General features: G+C 42.6%; 1 protein-coding gene across 4 annotated transcripts in view; it reads right to left on the bottom strand.

Annotated features, from left to right (window-relative positions):
* Positions 1–292: 292 nt before the first annotated feature.
* The window catches only part of acox3 (acyl-CoA oxidase 3, pristanoyl), a 25,971-nt gene continuing 5,656 nt past the window's right edge, over positions 293–20,607 (bottom strand). For all 4 annotated transcript variants that reach the window (XM_005948743.3, XM_014329740.2, XM_042214252.1 and 1 more), the window contains 13 exons: positions 20,072–20,215; positions 17,569–17,657; positions 14,170–14,266; positions 10,136–10,318; positions 7,492–7,611; positions 7,290–7,410; positions 4,559–4,681; positions 4,335–4,448; positions 3,546–3,661; positions 1,567–1,741; positions 1,423–1,490; positions 725–811; positions 293–531 (listed from right to left, as the gene is read on the bottom strand). In XM_005948743.3, the coding sequence (XP_005948805.1) occupies positions 412–531; positions 725–811; positions 1,423–1,490; positions 1,567–1,741; positions 3,546–3,661; positions 4,335–4,448; positions 4,559–4,681; positions 7,290–7,410; positions 7,492–7,611; positions 10,136–10,318; positions 14,170–14,266; positions 17,569–17,657; positions 20,072–20,215 (1,557 nt within the window). In that variant the 3' untranslated portion in view covers positions 293–411. The remainder of the gene's footprint in view (positions 532–724; positions 812–1,422; positions 1,491–1,566; positions 1,742–3,545; positions 3,662–4,334; positions 4,449–4,558; positions 4,682–7,289; positions 7,411–7,491; positions 7,612–10,135; positions 10,319–14,169; positions 14,267–17,568; positions 17,658–20,071; positions 20,216–20,607) is intronic.

Below are 20,607 nucleotides of genomic sequence, written 5' to 3'. Positions count from 1 at the left end.
TGTGTAGATCTACAAATGTGATGGAAAAAAACAGCATATCGACATTTCTGGTGTGAAGTTAGAAAAACTGGACGCAGAGACGGTTAAACTATAAAAATATACCAGCTATCAACCAGCAATGATGTTACCAGAACTGCTGAAGCATGTCGAGGTCTCAGGGCTGCAACTAATTTGAATTATTGTTGAGTAGCACAGTTTTCTTAAAGTTTAAGCACTCGTGTGCAACTAAATGATAATGGAAATGTCGTGTATGGAGCAGAGGATTCATGAAAGCTTGTTGAAATCTCGAGTGTCACAGTTTGTAAAGTTTTTAATGGACTTGTTAAACATTTCCTAACATTGTTGGAATTTGAGCCCAAGCAAGTTCACTGCACAGACAGGCAGAGATCCTTTGCAGAGCACGACAGGGTTTTAGAGTTTAGGCCGCAGAGATCCAAGCACAGGTTTGTCTGAGCAGAACTCCTTCCACCAGGATGGACGCTCCAGCACTTTGCTGCCCTGCATTACTGTGGACCACAGGTGGTTGTAAATCTGCAGGAAGAGGACAAAGGAACAGTGTTTCTTCACGTATTTAACACGGATTCTCACGCTTATTATCTGAGATTACTTGTGTTGCGATGTAGCCAAATGTAAATAAAAGTAAAACGTTTCAATGTCCTTGAAATTTGACGCACAGCAACGTTTTTACGATACAACTGGATTTTCTGTGTTTGTATGCGTTTACCTGTCCATCAGCGCAGCCAATAGGTGAGTTGAGGATGAAATCAGTGGGTGCCAGGACATCCACCAAGGCTACTGCATCATCCTTTAGCTGTGAGAGAGACGGAGCAGATTTTACAGTCAGGCCAAGCCATCATTTCTTCAATGTCCTTCTGTTCTAGGAAGATGTTCCCAAAGTACAGGAGAGCACAAGTAAGGCACAGTTAGACCATACGAGTCAGTGCGTAACTACACGGTCCAAACGATGGATGGAGCCGCTTTGAGGTCACTGACAGATTCTGAAGCTTTGAGTTTTTTCGCTGTCTTTGTGTTTAGAAATCAAATGTTATGAATCACAAATCTGACTGAGACCCAGGATGCGGCCTTCTCCGGTGGACATGTCAATCAAAATGTGGACACGCCCTGAAGCATACCAGAGTTTGACTGGTACCAAAACAGTCAAATGTCACGTTTAAGATCAATGTGTAAGATTATCTGCTTTACTCTGTCAAAGGAGCCACTCGTGTTTTTATTGCTCGTCTCTTAACTCATAAATGCAAACAGCTGAATAAAGAACAAAAACACGACAGTACGAAATGCACACGTGTGCGTATTACAGCAACCACATTTGTAATTGCTTTGATAATTAGTGAAGCTGCGCCCTATACATAGGAATGTATACGCATTTCTATATACTTCCTGTATATCTGCCATAAACAGTACCTGGGAGCAGAGAGTGAGGATTGCCATCTGGACCAGCTCAGCAGGCTTACGTCCACTCCAGTAACTACCTAGAAACAACAACACTGTGTTACATCACTACGATGAAGATTTCTCCGGGTATACAGCATCGAGCCCACTACATACCCTGGTACAGTGTCGCCATGTGGCTGCTGAGGCTCCACAGCCCATACAAGGCACAAAGTTTCCTTAATACTGGTCTGAGACCAGCTGGTGTGTCCTGATTAGTGGTCAGCTCATGAAATCTCTGCAGGCAGGTGTGCTCAATGTAGGCCATGGCCAGTGACCTGCAGTAGTAAACCTGTACACATACACATACATTTAAGTACACTGAAGACATAAAAACACAGAAACAGCTGATTTGTAATCTAACCACGTGCACGTGTTCTGGACGTGTCCATCCGCAGGCCCACAAAACTCCTCTACAGGAAGCTGATTCTGGCTTTTTAAAAAGTCTAAACCTCTGATCCTCCGAGTCCCACCAGTAGATAAAGCAGAGTTTAACTGGAGCCAGTGTGGGTAAGGGGCCTTACATACCTGCTCACCCTGGTATGAAGAAACCTGACCAGCCTAAATCAGATGCTATCAGTCCCATCTGTTAGCGGTAGCTGCCCACTTGTTATTTCTGGGAAGATTTCAGTAGCCTGGACAGCAAAGAAGGATGATTTTTTACCTGCATTTGTCCCACTAAAGAATAATATTCAGACTTCTACGTTTCACCAAAGATGAAAAAGTGAACGTTCACTATTTGAAGCAACTTAGCACTAACAAAATAACAATCAAATCACCTGAACTAAACTTATTATACTATACTGACCAATCTGCTCTGAGCTCATGCTGACTCTGTTATGTTTGGTAACAGGAGGTTGGAGAAAGGATGAGCACAGAACGATCCTGTTATTGCAGGCCGAGGATTCACCCGACAGGACAGCTCCTGGACGTATGATGCAAGTCAAAATCCTTCTGATTTAAGCTTTTAGCACAGAACAAATGAGCAGACAAAAAGCCACAAATTAGAAAATCACGTCACAGGTCGGACTGCAGCTCCGCCTCCACTGCTGCCATGTTCAGCTGTGACCGTCTGAGATCTTCTGAACTGCTCATCTGACACAAGATAAAAGGGAAGAAGCTCAAATCTATTTTACACCCCACCATGGTACCTGCTCACCCTTTCTCCCCCCTCTCTCCTGCTGGCCGTCACATCTTTGCATGTTGACCATCCAACCATGTAACCATCAGTGTCCACCCACATTTATTCTACTTCTCTCTGACTCTGAGATTAAACTTTAAAATCACTTCATTACAGTTTCTTTGCTTTTCTCAAGTTCACATCACACTGAAACATTCAGTCACATGTGGCTTCATGCTTCACTCAGTTTATTCTAATTAGATCTGTGTAATTTGACACAAACATTTCTGTAACATGAACATCAACTCAAACACAGAGTGAGACTTTCTTTTACTTTTAAAACTCTGTTAGGTTATTTATTTATTTCAGGCACGTTCTTGTTGCCTAAAATAAACTTCTCTGTAAGTCAGACGCTCTCTGACGTTAGCGTGTCGCTTTCAACCTCATTCTGCACCACACACACACACACACACACACACACGGTGCAGTATACACAGTACTGCAGATACAGGCTAATGTCTGCATCATGGTGCTGCACAGCCTGCTATGAGTATTTGTGACCTGATCTGTTTACTATGATTTACATCCTGAGTAGACGATATAAGGTTGGAGCAGACAGACAAATCTTAGAGTTAGAGGCAGAACATTTCATAGTGTTCAAACTCTTTTCCCCAGACCATAAAAGCTTCCTGCTGACTAAGAAAAAAGGCAACCAAGTTCCAAGGTCCATCACTGACAGCAGCACAGGCTGTGTCAGTAACAGGTCATCTCAAATACTGGGTTCATGCCAGTCTGGAGTAGGTTCATCTCAGATCGATGAATCCAAATCAAACGACCTTTAGCTCAGTCTGATTTAGATAAAAAGCATCAAGTTTCTGTCCAAACTTCAGCCAGTGAAGCTGCATGTGATGCTGAATGCCACCAGAATCAGATGTTTGGGTGTGTGTGTGTGTCTGCACACAGTCGTTGGTCTTACTTGGCAGTTGTTACGGGCTTCAAAGTCATCGTTGCCCGACGCTCGCTCTTGTTCCAGCTTCTTCTGACTCTCCTCCAGCAGGAAACACACAAGCCACTTATAGGCTGCCAAAGGCACTGACAGACAAGGGGGAGGATGTTAGCTACACTGGAAAGGTTTCAGTAATACAGTCTGTAGTCAAGCTGAACCAGTCACAGCAGAAAGGCAGATACATTTACATGTTTATGGCCAACTATTATAAATCACAATCAGGCAGCTTACAGTGCAGAGAAGCAGACACATGCGGCTCTATCAGTTCCCCTTTTTATTTATGTTCCTTTTTTCTTAAATGTTCCCCACCTCCCCTCCTTTGTAATCACATCGATGGTGTTGGGTTAGGACCATGCAGTGTGGGGTCCTCTCAGACCCACAGCAGAGGGCTGAGAACTGACCCCAGATCCTGAGGAGGGAGCCTGTTTCTTACTGGGTCAGCAGGGAAATGAACTTAACTGGTGTTTGTGGTAAAGTTCGTCATATTTGCTCAATTAAACTGTTTAACTTTAAACAAAACTTAAACAACAGATCACAGTCAGACTGCATTTGTTCATTTAATGTAAAGCTGAATATCAGCGCTAAGTGACTAAAGTTCACTATACTCTCGTTTGTGGAACATATTGAAAATTACACATTTACCTCATTTGCAAATCTCGCTCTGTTTTAAAAGGTTTAGTATATAAGAGGATCTGAAAAGAAGGAATTCCACTATCTCATGTAAAAGTTGATTGGAAGCTGTAGCAGAAAGTAACGTACCTGCAGAATCCACACAGTCGTCCACTGTGAGTGCAGTGAACCTGCTTTTGAGGATCTCCTGAGACTCCTCCAGAAAATCCACGGTGTGAAAGGGAGACTCAATCCGCACACCATCTGAGCCCCCATAACCAAACACCAAAGAGAGAAGCTTCAGTGACTGACCCAGCCCATCTATTGACCTTTACTGCAGGTATTTATAATCTGCTGGTGAACAGAGGACTGACCACGCTGTTTTGCATGGAGCCAGGAGAGCAAATAGCTGCTGGTCTGTTGCAGCAGTACGTTGTTGTCTCCTTCATATGTGCAGTTTGGGTCATTGTCATCACGCAGGTCACCCAGCCGATTCACTGAAATAAAAAAGGAAACACTGACGTATACACACAGTGCTGTGCACAAGTGTTAGGCAGGTGTGAAAAATGCTGCAAACAAAGAAAGCTTTCAGAAGAAATGATGGTTTATTGGCCCCAAATGTATTCTGCAGCAGGACAACGAGCCCAAACACACAGCCGGTCATGGAGAGCTATCTTCAGCGTGAAGAAGAACAAGAAGTACTGGATGGTCCGGCCCCCACAGAGCCCTGATCTCAACATAGAGTGTGTGTGGGATTACAGACAGAAGGATGTGAGGACGCCGACATCCACAGCAGACCTGTGCTTAGTTCTCTGAGATGTTTGGAACAACCTACCAGCAGAGTTCCTTTAAAAACTGTGTGTGGACATAGAAGAAGGCAAAGGATGGTCCCACCAAAGATTGATGTGATTTAGCTCTCTCTCGATACCTACTGCAACCATTACGATCTACACCACAGCAGCAGTGATCAGTGAGATGCTTGGCTACAAGCTCAACAGTCACACAGAGCAGTGCCCTCCATAGAGAAGGAGACTAGAGGCTAAGCTCAAGGTAGCACAGAGGGAAGTTAGCCAACTATCAGAACTGCAGAAAGGTGCAACAAAGAAGGTGCCTAACAAGTACAGCAAGCTGTCCATTCCCGAGTTCTTGGAAACTGCCAAGCAACGACTCACAGCCTTGACCAGCCAAGGAGGTTCACCAGAGAGACAGAAGGCAGGAGAATGAACCAGCCGTTCTCTACAGAACCATCCGAGGTGTTCTCTGAGTGACACGAGAACAATGTTGCTACAAAAATGGTGAGAAAAAGCCAATTAACAGTGGAAGAGAGACAGACCATCATGACACTTAAAAATATAGGTCTTTCCTCCAGAAATATTTCAAAGAAAGTCAGTGAATCGATTCCTTCACCATCAAAGGCACTCAGGAACTGTGACAGGAAGAGGTCTGGCAGACACAGCTGAATCAGAGGACAAGTTTCTGAGAGTTAACAGCTGTGTGATGGCGGCTCACAGATCAACAGCTTCAAGCGTAATAGCGGTCGTAGTGAGCAAGTCTCAGCTTCAGCTGTGAAGAGAAGACTTCGAGCTGCAGGTTTGACAGGACGAGCTGCAGAAAGAAAGCCAGACGTCAGACTGAGGCTCGTCTGGGCCATGAAATGCTACCATTGGACTACTGAAGACTGGAAGAAGGTGTTATGGACTGATGGATCAACATTTGAAGTCTTCGGTTCGTCACACAGGATCTTTGTACACCGTCGAGCAGGTGAAAGCTCCACAGTGTGTGGCATCAACTGTCAAACATGGAGGAGGAAGTGCGATGGTCTGGTGCAGTTTGCTGATCGGGTCGGTGACGCGTACAGAGAGAGAGGCTCCCTGAACCAAACTTTAACTTTACTGGCAACCAATGAAGAGAAGCTAAAACTGGAGCGATGTGTGACCTCCTGTTTGTGCCAGTTAAGTCTTGCTGCAGCATTCTGCACAGTCTAAAGAAACAAGCAAAGAGACTTTTACAATAATCCCAACAGGACGAAATAAAAGCATGAAGAATCATCTCAAGTTCTCAAGATCCTTAGATCAGGGGTCTCAAACTCCAGGCCTCGAGGGCTGGTGTCCTGCAGGTTTTAGATCTCACCCTGGGTCAACACACCTGAATCAGATGATTAGTTCATTATCAGGCCTCTGGAGAACTTCAAGAAATCTTGAGGAGGCCATTTAACCATTTAAATCAGCTGTGTTGGATCAAGGACAACTTAAACCTGCAGGACAACTTAAACCTGCAAGGACAACTTAAACCTGCAGGACACCGGCCCTCCAGGCCTGGAGTTGGACACTCCTGCTTTAGATGATAAAAACGGCTCTGAACCAGCCGTTTGGAGTGATGCTCTGTTGAACTGTTGAATATGACACTGAGGTTTCTGAGGTCCGATTCAACAGAAGAGTCTAAGAAACTGATATGCTGTCTAATACTGAAATCATGTGATTGGGAGCAATAATCAAATTATTAATATTTTCATTCATCCAAAGACAAACATTTAAACATAGGATAGATTTTTCCAGAGGTGCCACTTTGTCTAAAATAGTTACACTGACTGCTGAAGGATGAAACCTTTGAGTCCACATCACTAAGTTTAAATCAGCATCAAACACGGCAGAGAACCTTTCAGCAGCATCCTGGTTTATAATTCATCTTGGAATAAAATGACAAAATAAAAAATATGCAGCTGTGGTCACTCACATGGAAACCCTCCACACAAACAGCAATTATAGTTAAATCCAAGGAGAGAACAAGGACCAGTGTGTGTCCTTTATATGACTGGGACCAGAAACACGCTGCCTAAAGTGAAAAGATTCTGGATTTTTGGATTTTGGCCTCCCTTTTATGGCACTGGTTTGGTCAGGATGCACTGTGCGTTATCTTCTCTAATCTTTTTTGAGAGGGCTTTGCAGATTATTGTAAGCTCAACATTAATATATTGGACAATAGCTGACATGCAGACTTGGATCAAACCAATGTTCTGATTAGTAGATGACCTGCCCGTCCTCCTGAGAGACAGCCAGCCCTAAGTGAGCATGTGCAGGAGTGACATTGAGACAGAGAGAGACTGACTGGCCAAGTATCCGTGTCCACCACAGGCCTCCCGGCACTCCTGGATGCCTCTTTGAGCAGTCCATGATCCCAGTGGTTTGCTGGAGCAACCAATTGCATGGATCTCTCTGCCCATCCCTGCCTGAGAAACACATATATATTCAACTTTACTTCATAAAAACTAAAAACACTCTACATACACACATGCTGCATGCTTACTCACTGTGTCACTGTTGTCTTTCAACATCTGTCCAATCTGAAACTCAACAAAGTTCATCAAGATGGATTTGGTGAAGTTTTCAAGAGCATAGGCTGCCGCCAAGTACGGAATCAGACGCCATTGCTGGGAAAACACACAATAAGAACATGGAATTTAATAACAGCAGCCACACTCACTCACTTACTTACTGTTGCTGTTCAATATTAAAAAACATGATTCCCACAATACACTGATGGACTCAGGAAACTAAGAAAACAAACCTTATTTACTCTGCACTGTGTCAGCATACAGATCATTACATAAATCGTTACTGTGTCTGAATCCTTCTTATGAGAGGATTTATAATTTCTGGATATTCAGTAGTTGAACTGCTTTCACATCTTCATTAACAGCAGTGTGACGGTGTGTCCCCGAGGAAAGATTCAAAGCTTCCAGTCCAGATTTTATAATTCATCCAACTGCAGTCGTTTGTTTTATTGTTACTTGGCATCCATTTCCATAATGCATAAGATATTTTAATGATTCAATTATACTTTAATTCCAATAATAAAAGCCGCACACAATAGTGATGTGACTGCCACAAACAGTAACTTTAAATCTAAACAGAAACTCACCACAGCTCAGACCTAACGCTGAAAATAAGAATGAATAAAACAGCTCTGACAGTGGTTAATATTAATCTATGGATGGCTCCTAAGCAATGATTATTTAGTAAAACCGACCACGTTTTAGTCGCTTCAGCAAGGCAAGCTGGTCTGATGGGCTCTAACAGTAACTGTCAGCAGTCCTTCAATCACAGTGCTCACATGCATAATGTGCACAGCTTCCTCATTCTGATAAAACCAGGGATGCAAAACTCAACCTAAGGTCCTGTTAAAGGTTTTCACACCACTGTTATGTTGGAGCAGTGGTGTGCATGTGCAAACCTTTAACATTTCAATCCGAGCTCCTCTCAGTCGGCACTAAATCAACATGAACCAACAGCTTCTCTGTTACTATCAATAACTCTTCGTTTCTTCCTCTGTGAAAAGCTTGGGTGTCATCCTCGACAGAGCTCTTTCAATTCACACATTAATAATGTTAGTCGGTCTGATTACTTTCAATTGCGCAACATTAATCGTCTCCGTCCTTTTCTCCGCCCACGTGGCTGCCATTCTTGTCCACAGCCTTGTTACTTCCTGGACTGATTATTGTAATTCACTTCTTTTTGGTCTTACTCAAAAATCCATCCACAAGCTCCAGAACTCTGCTGCCCGTATCATCACCAGGACCCCTTCTATCCACCACATCACTCCTGTCCTGCAGCTTCATTGGCTCCCGGTCAAATATCGCATCAATTTCAAAATACTCTTGTACACATTTAAGGCTATTCATCATCTCTCTCCTCCATATCTCTCTGATCTGGTTAAGATCACCGCCCCATCTCGTTGTCTCAGATCTACTTCTTCCCTTTCACTCTCCGTCCCCTCCCCCCGTCTTGCCACCATGGGGAGCAGGGCTTTCAGCTGCTCTGCTCCACGACTCTGGAATTCCCGACCTCCTGATTTAAGAAACATCTCTTCCTTCTCTCTCTTTAAGTCCCAACTCAAAACTCACTTGTTCAAAATAGCTTATCCCACATAACCTCCCACTCTGCTCTTTTATTAGTTTATGTCTTATGCTTTTGTGTTGCTTTTTATTCTACTGTGACCTTGAGTGTTCTGAAAGGCGCTTTCAAATAAAATGTTTTATCATCATCATCATATCATTATCATTATTATATTATTGTTATTATTAAACTAACCTGGGGATTATAGATTACATAGTATTAGTACACTCTGGTGTTATCTTTCACATTTTGTGCGGCTAGCTTAGTGCAGGCAGCACCAATGAATCAGCTGCTAAGAGATGAGGCAGGAAGTCTAACTGAAGGCAGGAAGGTCTGATCCCCAAGGATCCTGAGAAGGAACTGGACCCGTCCATCTGCTGGCCAATAACCTGCCTCAGTAACACACGGGGCCTCCTGTCCAGCATCAGAGGGGCAAACATGAGCAGGCAGCTCGCTTACTAACATGCTGTCTATCTGCTGATTCCAGGTCTTTCTGCAGCTCTCCACAAGTAGTCACTGACTCTTGGACAACTCTTCTCATATTTCATTTCACCCCTCTGTCTGAAGTCTTGCACCTGGTCGTGGACGGTTTATGTGCTCACTCGAGCCTTCAGCAGTTTGGAAATTCTCGATGACATCAGTACGTTTCCCAACAATAAGGTTGCAAAGGTGTTGAGAAAGCTCCCTGGGGTTAAACATCGAGAGGTTTCCTGTGTGACACCTGCTTATGAATGAATCAGCTGGTATTAATGTTGATATCGTGGCAGTGCTGTCTTCTAATTACTGACAGGCGGCAGCTGTCAGGCTCAGTGTCCTAACTTTCCATGCATTTGGCACCTCACTTCCTAACGTGTTCAACACCTTTCCCCCGTTTCACATGTCATTTTACACGTAGCTTAATTCATAGACATTTATGGTTTGATTTTTTTGAGTAAATTGAATATGTTGTTCCCAACATCTAGTGAAAATGTCAAAAACACCTTTACAAATGTATTTAGTTAGAAAACTGGGTGAAACTTATTTTACCCACCAAACGTTACCTGTACCTGATGTTATTACCTGTAACTGGTACTCTAAAACAGGGATTTCCTCTGTGTCTGTGGGTCCAAACTGTCTCCTGGCAGCTGAGAAGCGGATAGCCACTGTCAAAGCTAACTTCAGGTTGATAAGAGCCATCCTGGTGATATACACTCTGCCCCCTGATAAGGCACCAAGAGATGCCCCAAAACGCTTTTTAGGGTCCTGGAAGAGACAAAAGAGACACTGATGAGGACTGATTAAAAACACAGCAAAGACATTATTATTAGTCATTTATAAAATGGCCGTGTGGTCCTTCACAGGATTGCTGAATTGTGTTTCTGAATATGAAAACATAAAATGATTATTTAACTGCACTGCTAATGTTCTTACACAAAATCAAAACTTAAATGTGAATTCATTCATTTCTCGATCCCACAGTTCCAGCAACTACATGCCATTCAAATGCTGGGCAGGCACAGAGTACTGACAGAAATATACACACATGCCTGAATATTTATGCCAGTAATATGTGCTGCTCTGTTCTAAACATTTCATTTGATTATTAAGGTCAGTGAAACCCTGCTGTAGGAGACGGCCTGAAGCTTCGAATTGAATCGACCTTTAAGCACCGTGTCACAGTCTGCTGATGGCAGAATTATTACAGCCTGATTACAGAAATCAGGCAGGGTAGGATGTTGGCTTTGTTAGGGATCTGTTAAAGATCTTTGTGAAGGCGCCCATAAGCTGGTCAGCACATGCCTTGAGTACAAAAACCATCAGAGGCAGCAGCCTTCACTGGGTTCACTGCACTGGGCACTGGGTCTAATGTGTTTTTCCTCTGTTGGCACATTCTACGTACTGTGAGTCCGTCTTTAACCATGCTTTGTTAGAATCACCAGCACTGATGAAAGCCCCGTCCACATGTATCTGCATGTATTTGGTGATGATACTGTGCACCTGGCATTAGCCATGCTAACGTAACCCAACCGCTGCAGGAGCCCTCCTATACCCTGCACCCTGCACTGCGTGGTGTTGGATGAGGGTGCACAGCAGAGACGAGTCGGACACAAGTGTTCGATTTGTGGCTGGACTGCACAGTTTATTCAGACTAGGGTCGGGCGATATGTAATTTTCCAACCAACACCCGTCAGTCCAACAATCGCCCATGGGCGATATATTTGCACATGCGCAGACTTTTTGATGGGCGGGGCAATGTAATTATGCGCAGACGGATTTGCACATTTACAACACAGAAGAAGTCAAACATGGACGAACTAGTTTCCAAAAACAAAAAACCTCGCTGTCAGCGTTAACGCGGCTTAAACGCAGTCATCACGATTAAACATGTTAACGCGTTCGACACATCTGGAGCGCAGAACGAACAAACTTTGGACAAACTGCTTGAAATGCGTTGACAGAGACATTTCAGGGATTGAGACTCAGTCTGCGCTCCAGATGGGTTAATTGTTAATCGCGTTAGTCATGATGACGGCGCATTAACGGTGACTGCACAAAAAAATTTAAAGTCACCAATTTGGGGTTAAACAGGTAAACCTGAGGATGTAACCAAAGCAGTGTGCCACTTGTGCAGACGTATAGTCCGAGCAAAGTACTCAGACACGACTAACTTGCATGAGCATGCACGTGTCCACCATCCGGCTGAGCATGCTAGGCTACCAGCAGCTTCTGCAGCTCCATCGACGAGCATTTGGGCGCTCTCTGAGGAGGGGCATGTGTTCGCAGATGAAAGATTTTATTTTTTCTGTTGACTGCTTCTATTAGCTCCATCATTATTAGCAAACTTACTCATGAGCAAATAAAGAAAGAAATCGCCCTTGTAAAAACTAGTCAATATATTCGTCCAATCGCCTGACCCTAATTCAGACACCCTGGCATACAACAAACCAATTCTCCCGCTGGCACCAATCACAATGTTTGCTTAAACATTAAAATTTGCTAAAGATAAACAAAAATAATGCCAAATTTAAAAATCCCATGAGGGGCACCACTAGTGGTGCTTATCTCACGAAGCCGTCACAGTGAACACAGAACCAAGAACTTCAACCACGGTGTCCTTTGCAGGACAGATGCCAGAAATTGCTTAAATCTACATGGTACATGCATCTCAATATGTGATTGAACTACCCTACATCCACCTTTAGTTGATGGTGTCCTAGGCATCAAACAAAACAATACAACAAAACCCACCCACTGAACAGTGACCACATGGCAGTCACAATATGTGTGACTAATGACTGATGGTGTTCAATCAAGTGTAATGAGAAAATGTGTATGTGAACCACAGGTGGGTATACTTAGTGTGCTATGTACTAGAGATGGCACGATACCACCGATACCGATATCATAAATTTAGATATCTGCTGATACCGATATGAATCCGATAGTGTTTTTTAATAAATAAAACAGTTTTTAATATCTTGCTGCATTTTGCATAAGTTCATACTCAAGTTTAAATAAACAACAACACTAAAGCTACTCTGTTATGTTGTGGAAATATTAAACAAACTAACTAATAGGGTTGCAAACTTCCTGCAAAAAAGAAAAAAAAGAAAAACCCCGCCTCGTGATGCTTAATCAATGTAATCAACCTTAATTTAATGCACTTGTAAAAAAAAATGCACAGAAATCAATTATTTTTCTATAATAATTAAATAGATTCAACATCTTTCTTCAACAGAACTGCAAACTGCACAGTCAAGTATTTCTTTGTGCCCCCTTTTCCCTGTTAATGCCCTACCTGCCCCCCTGGCAAATCCAGTAATTTAGGTCAGTATCGTGCCGATACCGATACGTAATATCGGATCGGTCCATCTCTACTATACCACGATGGCGGCACACACAGTTGGAGCAGCTTACGGCTCTCCGTCTCAGTTCTGCTTTCAAAATTTGCTGCACCCGCCAGAGCCTCTGATAAGTGGCCTGACAATAGGTTGGAGATGGTCCAGGATGAGTCTTTCCAGGGTCTTCATGACGTAAGAAGTCAGTACCACAGGTCTGTAATCCTGGGGGTCTCCGGGACGCGGCGTCTTTGGTACAGGATTGAAGCACGATGTTTTCCGCAGCAGTGGGACCCTCAGATTCAGACTCATCTTGAACAGTTTATGAAAGACTCCACAAAGCTGGGGGGGCACAGGGCTTGTGGACGTCGGGACTCACCCCGTCTGGTCCAGCAGACATGCCACTCCACACCTCTCTCATGCTGCTGGAGTTTCCACTCCACCTTTCTTCTGTAATTGTTCTTAGCCTCTCTGATCTTGCCCTTAAGAACACCTGAACCATTCTCACCTCCTCTCTATTGCCTGCTCACCCATGGCTTGTTTTTTGGGTAACAATGGACCGTCCGAGCTGGGACAATGGACTTGAAAAGGTTGTGTTGATACACTCAGTAAGCTCATTGATGTCCTCACCATGAATTTCACAGAGTCTCTCCCAGCCTATCGCCTCAAAACAGCCCTGTAGTTCTGCTAAGCCCTCCTTCATCCACCTCCTCATACTTCTAGTGGTCACAGGCTTGCCTTTCACACAATAGGCACAAAGCGGGGAGCGAGATGAATCAGGTGTTGGCTGTGGGGTTAGGCGAGGGAGGAACATAAAGAGCCCCCAACTTTCTCCAAAAGTTGATTCTGTTCATCTGTTCGTAGCGTTTTGTGGGAGAAACGTTTCGTCTCTCATCCAGGTGACTGCTTCAGTCTCAGCTGACTGCAGGTTTCCAATCTTATAAACAGTACATTTGCATAATGACTGAAACCAGCCCACTGAAGGAACAACATTACATGTGGGGGGACTCCCAGCAGCTTTCAACCGCCGGTTGTCAGAAATGCCGCTTTCAGCCAGCTAAGTGACTGTATCTCTACATTTACTGTTGATAAGTTTTTAACCGCTTATAATTTCAATAACTTATAAATAATTAGTTCTTTAAAGAAAGAGCATCTCTGAAATAAACCCATTGTTCTCTAGAATATGGTTAAAGGTTATATCTAAAAAAGCTAAGGCACAGGAAATCAGGCTGTTGAGTTTGAAGTGCCTTCTTTGGCTGCCACTGGAAATCTGACCTTAAATGGTGTCACGTAGCGACCATCAGGAGTCAGATCTCCGGTCTTATTCAGCAGGTTCTCGCGTGGGATTCTCACATTGTGGAACATCGCAAACCTGTTGTGAGAGAAATAAATGTTACAGAAAAGAATTGTTACACATCAAAGAGCGAGCCATTCAGTGGATCCTAATGTTTCTTTGTTTTTGGTGTGCAGGCAGGTCAGGCAGATATTTATTGTTGTTATCATCATCATCATCATCATCTTTTTTTTCTAATTTTTAGTCTTATGGCACCAACACATTTAACAGAAAACAAAAGTTGGGACGGAGGCAACAAAGGACTGTAAAATGAGGTGGTACATTTTCTCAGAAAGTAAAGATGGGCAGAGGTGGAACCATTTCTGAACACTGCTAAAATAAAATGGTGAATTTTATGAATATCACCATCTACAGTACAAAGTGTTAACAAAAGATTCTGGAGCAGTTTTCTTTTGTTAACACTACATTAACAATCCAATATTGGATGACCATCATCTTTAGGCCACAGGTGGCACCGGATTACATTCTATTATTTACAATATAGCGCAGGGCACTGAATTGGGTGATTCCCACAAAGCTGTGGTTAGTAAGTCAGGTCATATTCTCCAAAACCAGAGACCTCCAGGAATAAATGGGTTTTTTCAAAATTCTCATCACCAGTATGTGTCTGGATCAATTTTATGTTTTTCGTTAATGTCATAAAAATCCTTATCATATAAAACAGATATAATTCTGCCAAGCTATGTAAAAATCTCTATATTTATGCCTAATATTAATATATATGGTATTTAACCAAAGAAAATATTTGAATTTATTGAAAATTACTGTGTCCACGCTAAATGTTTCTCATCACCTGCTCAATAAAAAGTACCGTGTCCCTTTAAACTGACCAGCAGTCCCACAATGCATCTCTTCAATAAAATCCAAAATGGACATGTGGTCAGTTGTTCCCTCTTCTCTTACTTTGTGATGTTTTTGTAACGTTACTGACTCTTCTGTCGTTATCATTACCGATATGAGATTATTCTCAATACTTTTTTAAAGGACAACATGCTATGGAGCGTCTGATGGTCTTCTAATCCTGGGTGGGGTACTGTGGATCCAATCCGAAGTAAAGTCCGGGTTCAGACTGAGGCCAACGTCTATCAGTTCCTGATGACTTAAAGTAATTAGTGCGTTGCAGAAGGACACAATCTTAAAGTCTTACTCTTTACTGGAAGCATTAAATTACTTTGGTCAGAAGCACATGGATGGTTTATTATCCCCTATGTGCTGATGCTTAGTTGTATCTGTGGATAGGCTTTGCTGGTTATTACAAGGTCTGGACAAACACACAAACATGATTGGACTTTTGCCCTCAGAGCTCTCTGATCCGTCCCTTCCTGGGAGGCGCTCTCACCTGATATTGGCTCTCTGCAGTAGAGTATCACTTACTGTTCCTTTTACAACACTAGTGGTATTTTTGTGAACCTTATCTATGTAGCCAGTTTAATTAATAACTCATAACATCTTATTTTATAAGTCTAATCTTCATGTGTTTTATCTTGTTCGATCACCTGCTTTTTTCACAGTATTCATTCACGTTGTCTGTAGGGATTCACCAGCTTAGCTTAGCTCGTAGCCAACTCACTAGCAGCACCTCCACCTGTCCCTTCTGCACTTTCCTGCTCAGTGCTCCAAATGTTTAGTTATGCACAGCTACTTTCAATACCACTGATATTTAGACTCTTTGTCCAATTGATCATCGAATTAACTTCAACAATTACTTTCACTAAACCAAGGGTTCAGTTGAAGAGTTGAGGTCATTCAGCCATTTAAATCAGCTGTGTTGGATCAAGGACATCTAAAACCAAAAAAGACCTGGATGACCTCTGCTTCCACATTCAGATAAAACTGAGAAATCGAGGAGGATGAGGATGATGATGATGATGATTTATTTTTCACTTGCAGTTGCCTGCAGCGAAATTAGACCTCTTCCAGCCATACATACATTACACAAACGTCACATCGGTGAGACAGGTCAGAACAGGTAGCATAAAGAAAAACAATGAAATGTCCCCTCTTCTTTTTGCGTTATCAATTGCTCCATTGGTGATTAAGCTGCGAGCTGACAGTTGCATTAAGGGCATCATCAGAGCTGACCAGGAGCACAAAATATCCTCATATGCTGACGACCTCCTGCTGCATATGTCAGAGCCTTTATCTTCTCTTCCCCGTGCTCTCGCCATTTTTGAATGTTTTGGCAAACTTTCAGGTTACAAGTTGAACCTGCATAAAAGTGAACTTCTCTGTGTCAACTCTGTAGCCAGGAAGGTTTCATTTTCAAATTTCCAATTTAAAGTTAAATCAGAGTATGTGACCTATCGGGGGTTAAGGTTACCCACTCATACAAAGGTCTTTATGAAAGAAACTTTGTCGCGCTGCTTGAGAATACGCAGACAGATCTTCAGAGATGGACCAGTTTACCACTGCCATTAACTGGCTGCATCAGTTCTACCAAAATGAACATACGACCCAAGTTCCTTTACTTATTTCAATGTAACCCATGCTACTTAACACTAAGCATATCTCTGCATTTATTTGGAATGGCAAAAGTCCACGAACTCGTAAAGATTTCATGCAGAGGACTAGGCCAAACTTTCAGTCTTATTATTGGGCAGCAAATATTTGAAATATGCTGCACTGGATGAGTAGTTTCACTACAGAGACTCCAGCTTGGCTCCAAATTGAGTCATTGAGTCAAACGTGCCTATGAGCTTTGTTGAGTGCAGCTCTCCCATTAGAACTGTACGACTATAAACGTAACCCTTTGCTGTATGACTCGCTCAGAATCTGGGTGCAAAGGTTTGGGTTACACTTAATGTCAATTAAAGCACCGATCAGCTCAAATCATATGTTCCCTCCATGATGGACTCTGCCTTTAAAATACGGGAAAGTAATGGCCTTAGAAATATCAAAGACCTTTGTGTAGATGGGATTGTTGCCTCGTTCACGCAGCTCCTGAAGCAGTTTAATGTTCCTCTGGAGCATTTTTTACGCTATTTACAAATTCTCCACTTTGTAAAAAGTCGATTTCCTTTATTTCTGGAAATACCTGAGGAAACGTCTTTGGATAAAATTATTAATATAAACATTCATAATACCGCCCACCCCTAAGACACAGTCATACAGTCTACATGTGTGGTTAAAAGGATTCATGAAGATAACTGTAATGTTCTTTCAGGACTCTGAAACACTGTGTACCACTCCAGCAGACCAACAACTCTACCTGGTGACTGCAATAGCCAGTGAGAACATATTTCCACAACATCAAGGGCATCATGTCTTTATTTGCTTGTTTTCCATCTTATTTTACAAATGCAGCATGTGCAGTCACCTACCCATTATCCAGTCCGTTCTGACCCAGCTTCTTCCCCATGTCTCCGACCAGCACACCAGGCAAAGCCAGCAGGGTCTTGGGATCTCTCAGCTGGAGCAGAGTGAATACAGCTAAACTGGCTGTGTCAAATAATACACAAATCTACACAAACATCTGAAAATAACACAGTATAAGATACCTGCAGTATGACAACTCTGCTGATCATACATGATTTCTAACGCTTTTAGAAATCGTGGTGTTCAAGTCTTTTCAGACAGTTATCATTTTTAAGAAATAATGAAAATAACACACCATTTTGCTTTTATTTAAAATAAATAGTCTTTTGTATGCATCTTCCTTTTTGTAAGGGCCGTGCTGCCCACGTTGTAGGTTATGCACAGCGCACAAGTGAGCGATAGCAGAGTCCAGGCAGGGTAGGTTGACATGAGGATTTGTGACAGAAGAATAGCATTAAGAGTGAAAAGGAAAGGTTTATCTGGTGGACGTGAGACCTGCTGACAGGATGACAAGCTGGAGGTGGCAGAGTGGAAGATACTAAGGCTTCTTTATTGAGAGTGAAGAGAATAGACCAAATTAGAAATGACATAAATTAGAGAGACAGCACAGGTCAAGCATTCTGGAGACAAAATTAGACAGACATGCAAGCAACAGGAAAAGAGGAACCACAGAAAAGATTTACATGTCCTCCAGTAAGGGAAGACGTGTAGAGGGCTGCTGTAACGAGAGGATGCTTGGGACGGGGTGAGACGGAGGCAGATATCTGCTGTGGTGCAGCTGAAAAAAAGTTACTTGAGGGACGCCATCTGAGCTTGAACAATGATCAGGTACTAGAGATGAGCAGAGCGAGGCGCGTACGGAGGTTTCAAAACAATCTGAATCCCATCTCCACAGTGACACCTGCTGGCCAATGTGGCTATTGCAACCCTGTGAAACCGTAACACAGACAAGTCCAGCACAATTCCTAACAAAGCTACTTATTGCACCAGACTGTCAATAATGGTGACCAGCACACACTTTGGGGAAATCCCCGCACAAACAAGGCAAGAAAATGAACAGGGATGGGAATTGAGAAAAGCAGTTCCCAGTAGTCCAATTCCTTGGACTTGTTAGTCTGCCTATCGATCCAGTTCTAGCACTCGCACTACAATCAGCTGATTTCAGTCTGCGGGTCAGAGGAGGAAAACAGCGACACAGTCTAGAGCGTGGATATGGACGTTTACATTTATTGCACAAAAGGATGAGATAAACGGTAAAGTGGGACAGAAACAACCGCAGAATGTTCCTCACACAACTTTGATTCTTTGCAAGCATCTGCCAATAGAGCATGCTAATGCTAAGCTAGCTAAGAACACAGAGTGAAAGCTGAATGAGTGCCGAGCCCAGCAGCCATCTTTTCTTTTTGCAGTCAGCTTTGAATTCTACTAAGACAAAGACCTTAGAGATGGAAGATTTGTGCTGGCGTGTGGAGTTGTAGCCTCGTTGTTATTTTTATTGTTAGCTTTTTTACAGAGCAACTTGCAACTAATGTAACAAGTAGTATAATAAATATCCTTTTCCCAGGAGTAATTAAGTATCATACTGCATTACTTTTAAGTGTTCTGTGAAACGTGTAATCACAACAAAGAAGGTAAACACCTCAACAACCGTGGACACACATCTGACCCACAGCATGGAATTAATCTGCATGACTGTCATTTCTGTCCTGCTGCTTAGCAACGGCGGTGACTCTCAAAACAAAGTGAACAAGAACCCAGTGAGACTCGATAAGAGGACAGATAAGGTATCAAACTGATATTGATAATGGAATCAGAATCACTACATTCTTATCAATTCCCATCACCAGTAATGAACAGAGTGCTTCAGCAAAATCCTCCCTCTGTTAACATTTGTGTTGCTCACAATAACTCAATAAAATAAAACATAAATGATAATATTAAGTATAACCACAGGTTTTTTGTTAGCTTGCTCACAGCCCTCAGAACTTTCTAGGAGCTCATGTCATCAGGTTTCCTCTACACACTGTCAAGTAAAGCAAGTAGCTGGCATGTGTTAACTTTTATTTTTAATTAATTTAAAATTATATTTAAATGAAAAAATGTAATTTGTTTCCTTCTTCAGAAAAACAAACATTTGTTTACAGGGTCTAATTCAGATCAAGTGTAACAGTCCATTTCATGCACGTCCATCAGCTAAATCATCCTCTGCTGAAGCGCACCGAAATCTAGTTCGCTCTGAGTCACGTGACCTGGATGATTTGAACCACACTGAAACATCAGCACCTCAGAAGCTCGACACAGTGTCAAAACAGCAGTAGTGAGCTTCACATCAGTTACTAGAAACTTAGCTGTGAGGTCTCCTATGGCTCTGAACACTGTTGGAGTGGATGGTCTTATTTCAATAGCTACCTGACAACACAAAAGCTCTTGGACTTGCTGATAGTTGCCTTGTACCTTGTGATGCAAGCAGCCATTTCTTTAAAGATATTCAAATTCACCAGAACTCACCGGGACAACAAAAGAGTGCAGTCCGTGGCACACCTGATCAGGTGTGTAGAGCTGAGCATACACCACAGCATGGGTAGCAGTCTTTCCCAGGTTCCCCACCCAGAACTTTGCAGCCTCAAAGTCCGGAGAGTTGATCACGAACTCCTACAGAAGAGAAACAGAAATCAGTTCAAGTGAGGAGAAATTAAAATTCCTCCATGTGACCCTCAATTAGTCAAATGAAAAGTCAGCTATTAGAGACACACTGTATGACCTAAGGGGTGCGCTCTCAAATGCCCTCATAATTTTAAATTAAAATTTTATTTGATTTCATTATTTTATGACATGATCGCATGAAACGGCCAAAAGTCGACAGTTAAAATTAAGCTCACAACTTTAACAAACTTATATAAAAGTCTTAAAATGTAATGTGGTTGGTTGGAAGTGGAAGAGAAAGCTTAGCAACTTCTAGATAAGAGCCCAGATGAAGCATTTCTGGAGGGTGTAGCTGTAAAAGGGAGTTTTTCCTTCCCACTGTTGCCAGAGCGCTTGCTCAT

This window comes from Haplochromis burtoni, unplaced genomic scaffold (genome assembly GCF_018398535.1).
Source record: "Haplochromis burtoni strain Fernald_Lab_line unplaced genomic scaffold, NCSU_Asbu1 Contig_538, whole genome shotgun sequence".
NCBI lineage: Eukaryota > Metazoa > Chordata > Actinopteri > Cichliformes > Cichlidae > Haplochromis > Haplochromis burtoni.
Note: the sequence above shows the minus strand (reverse complement) of the source record. Positions and strands in the feature narration are given on the sequence as shown.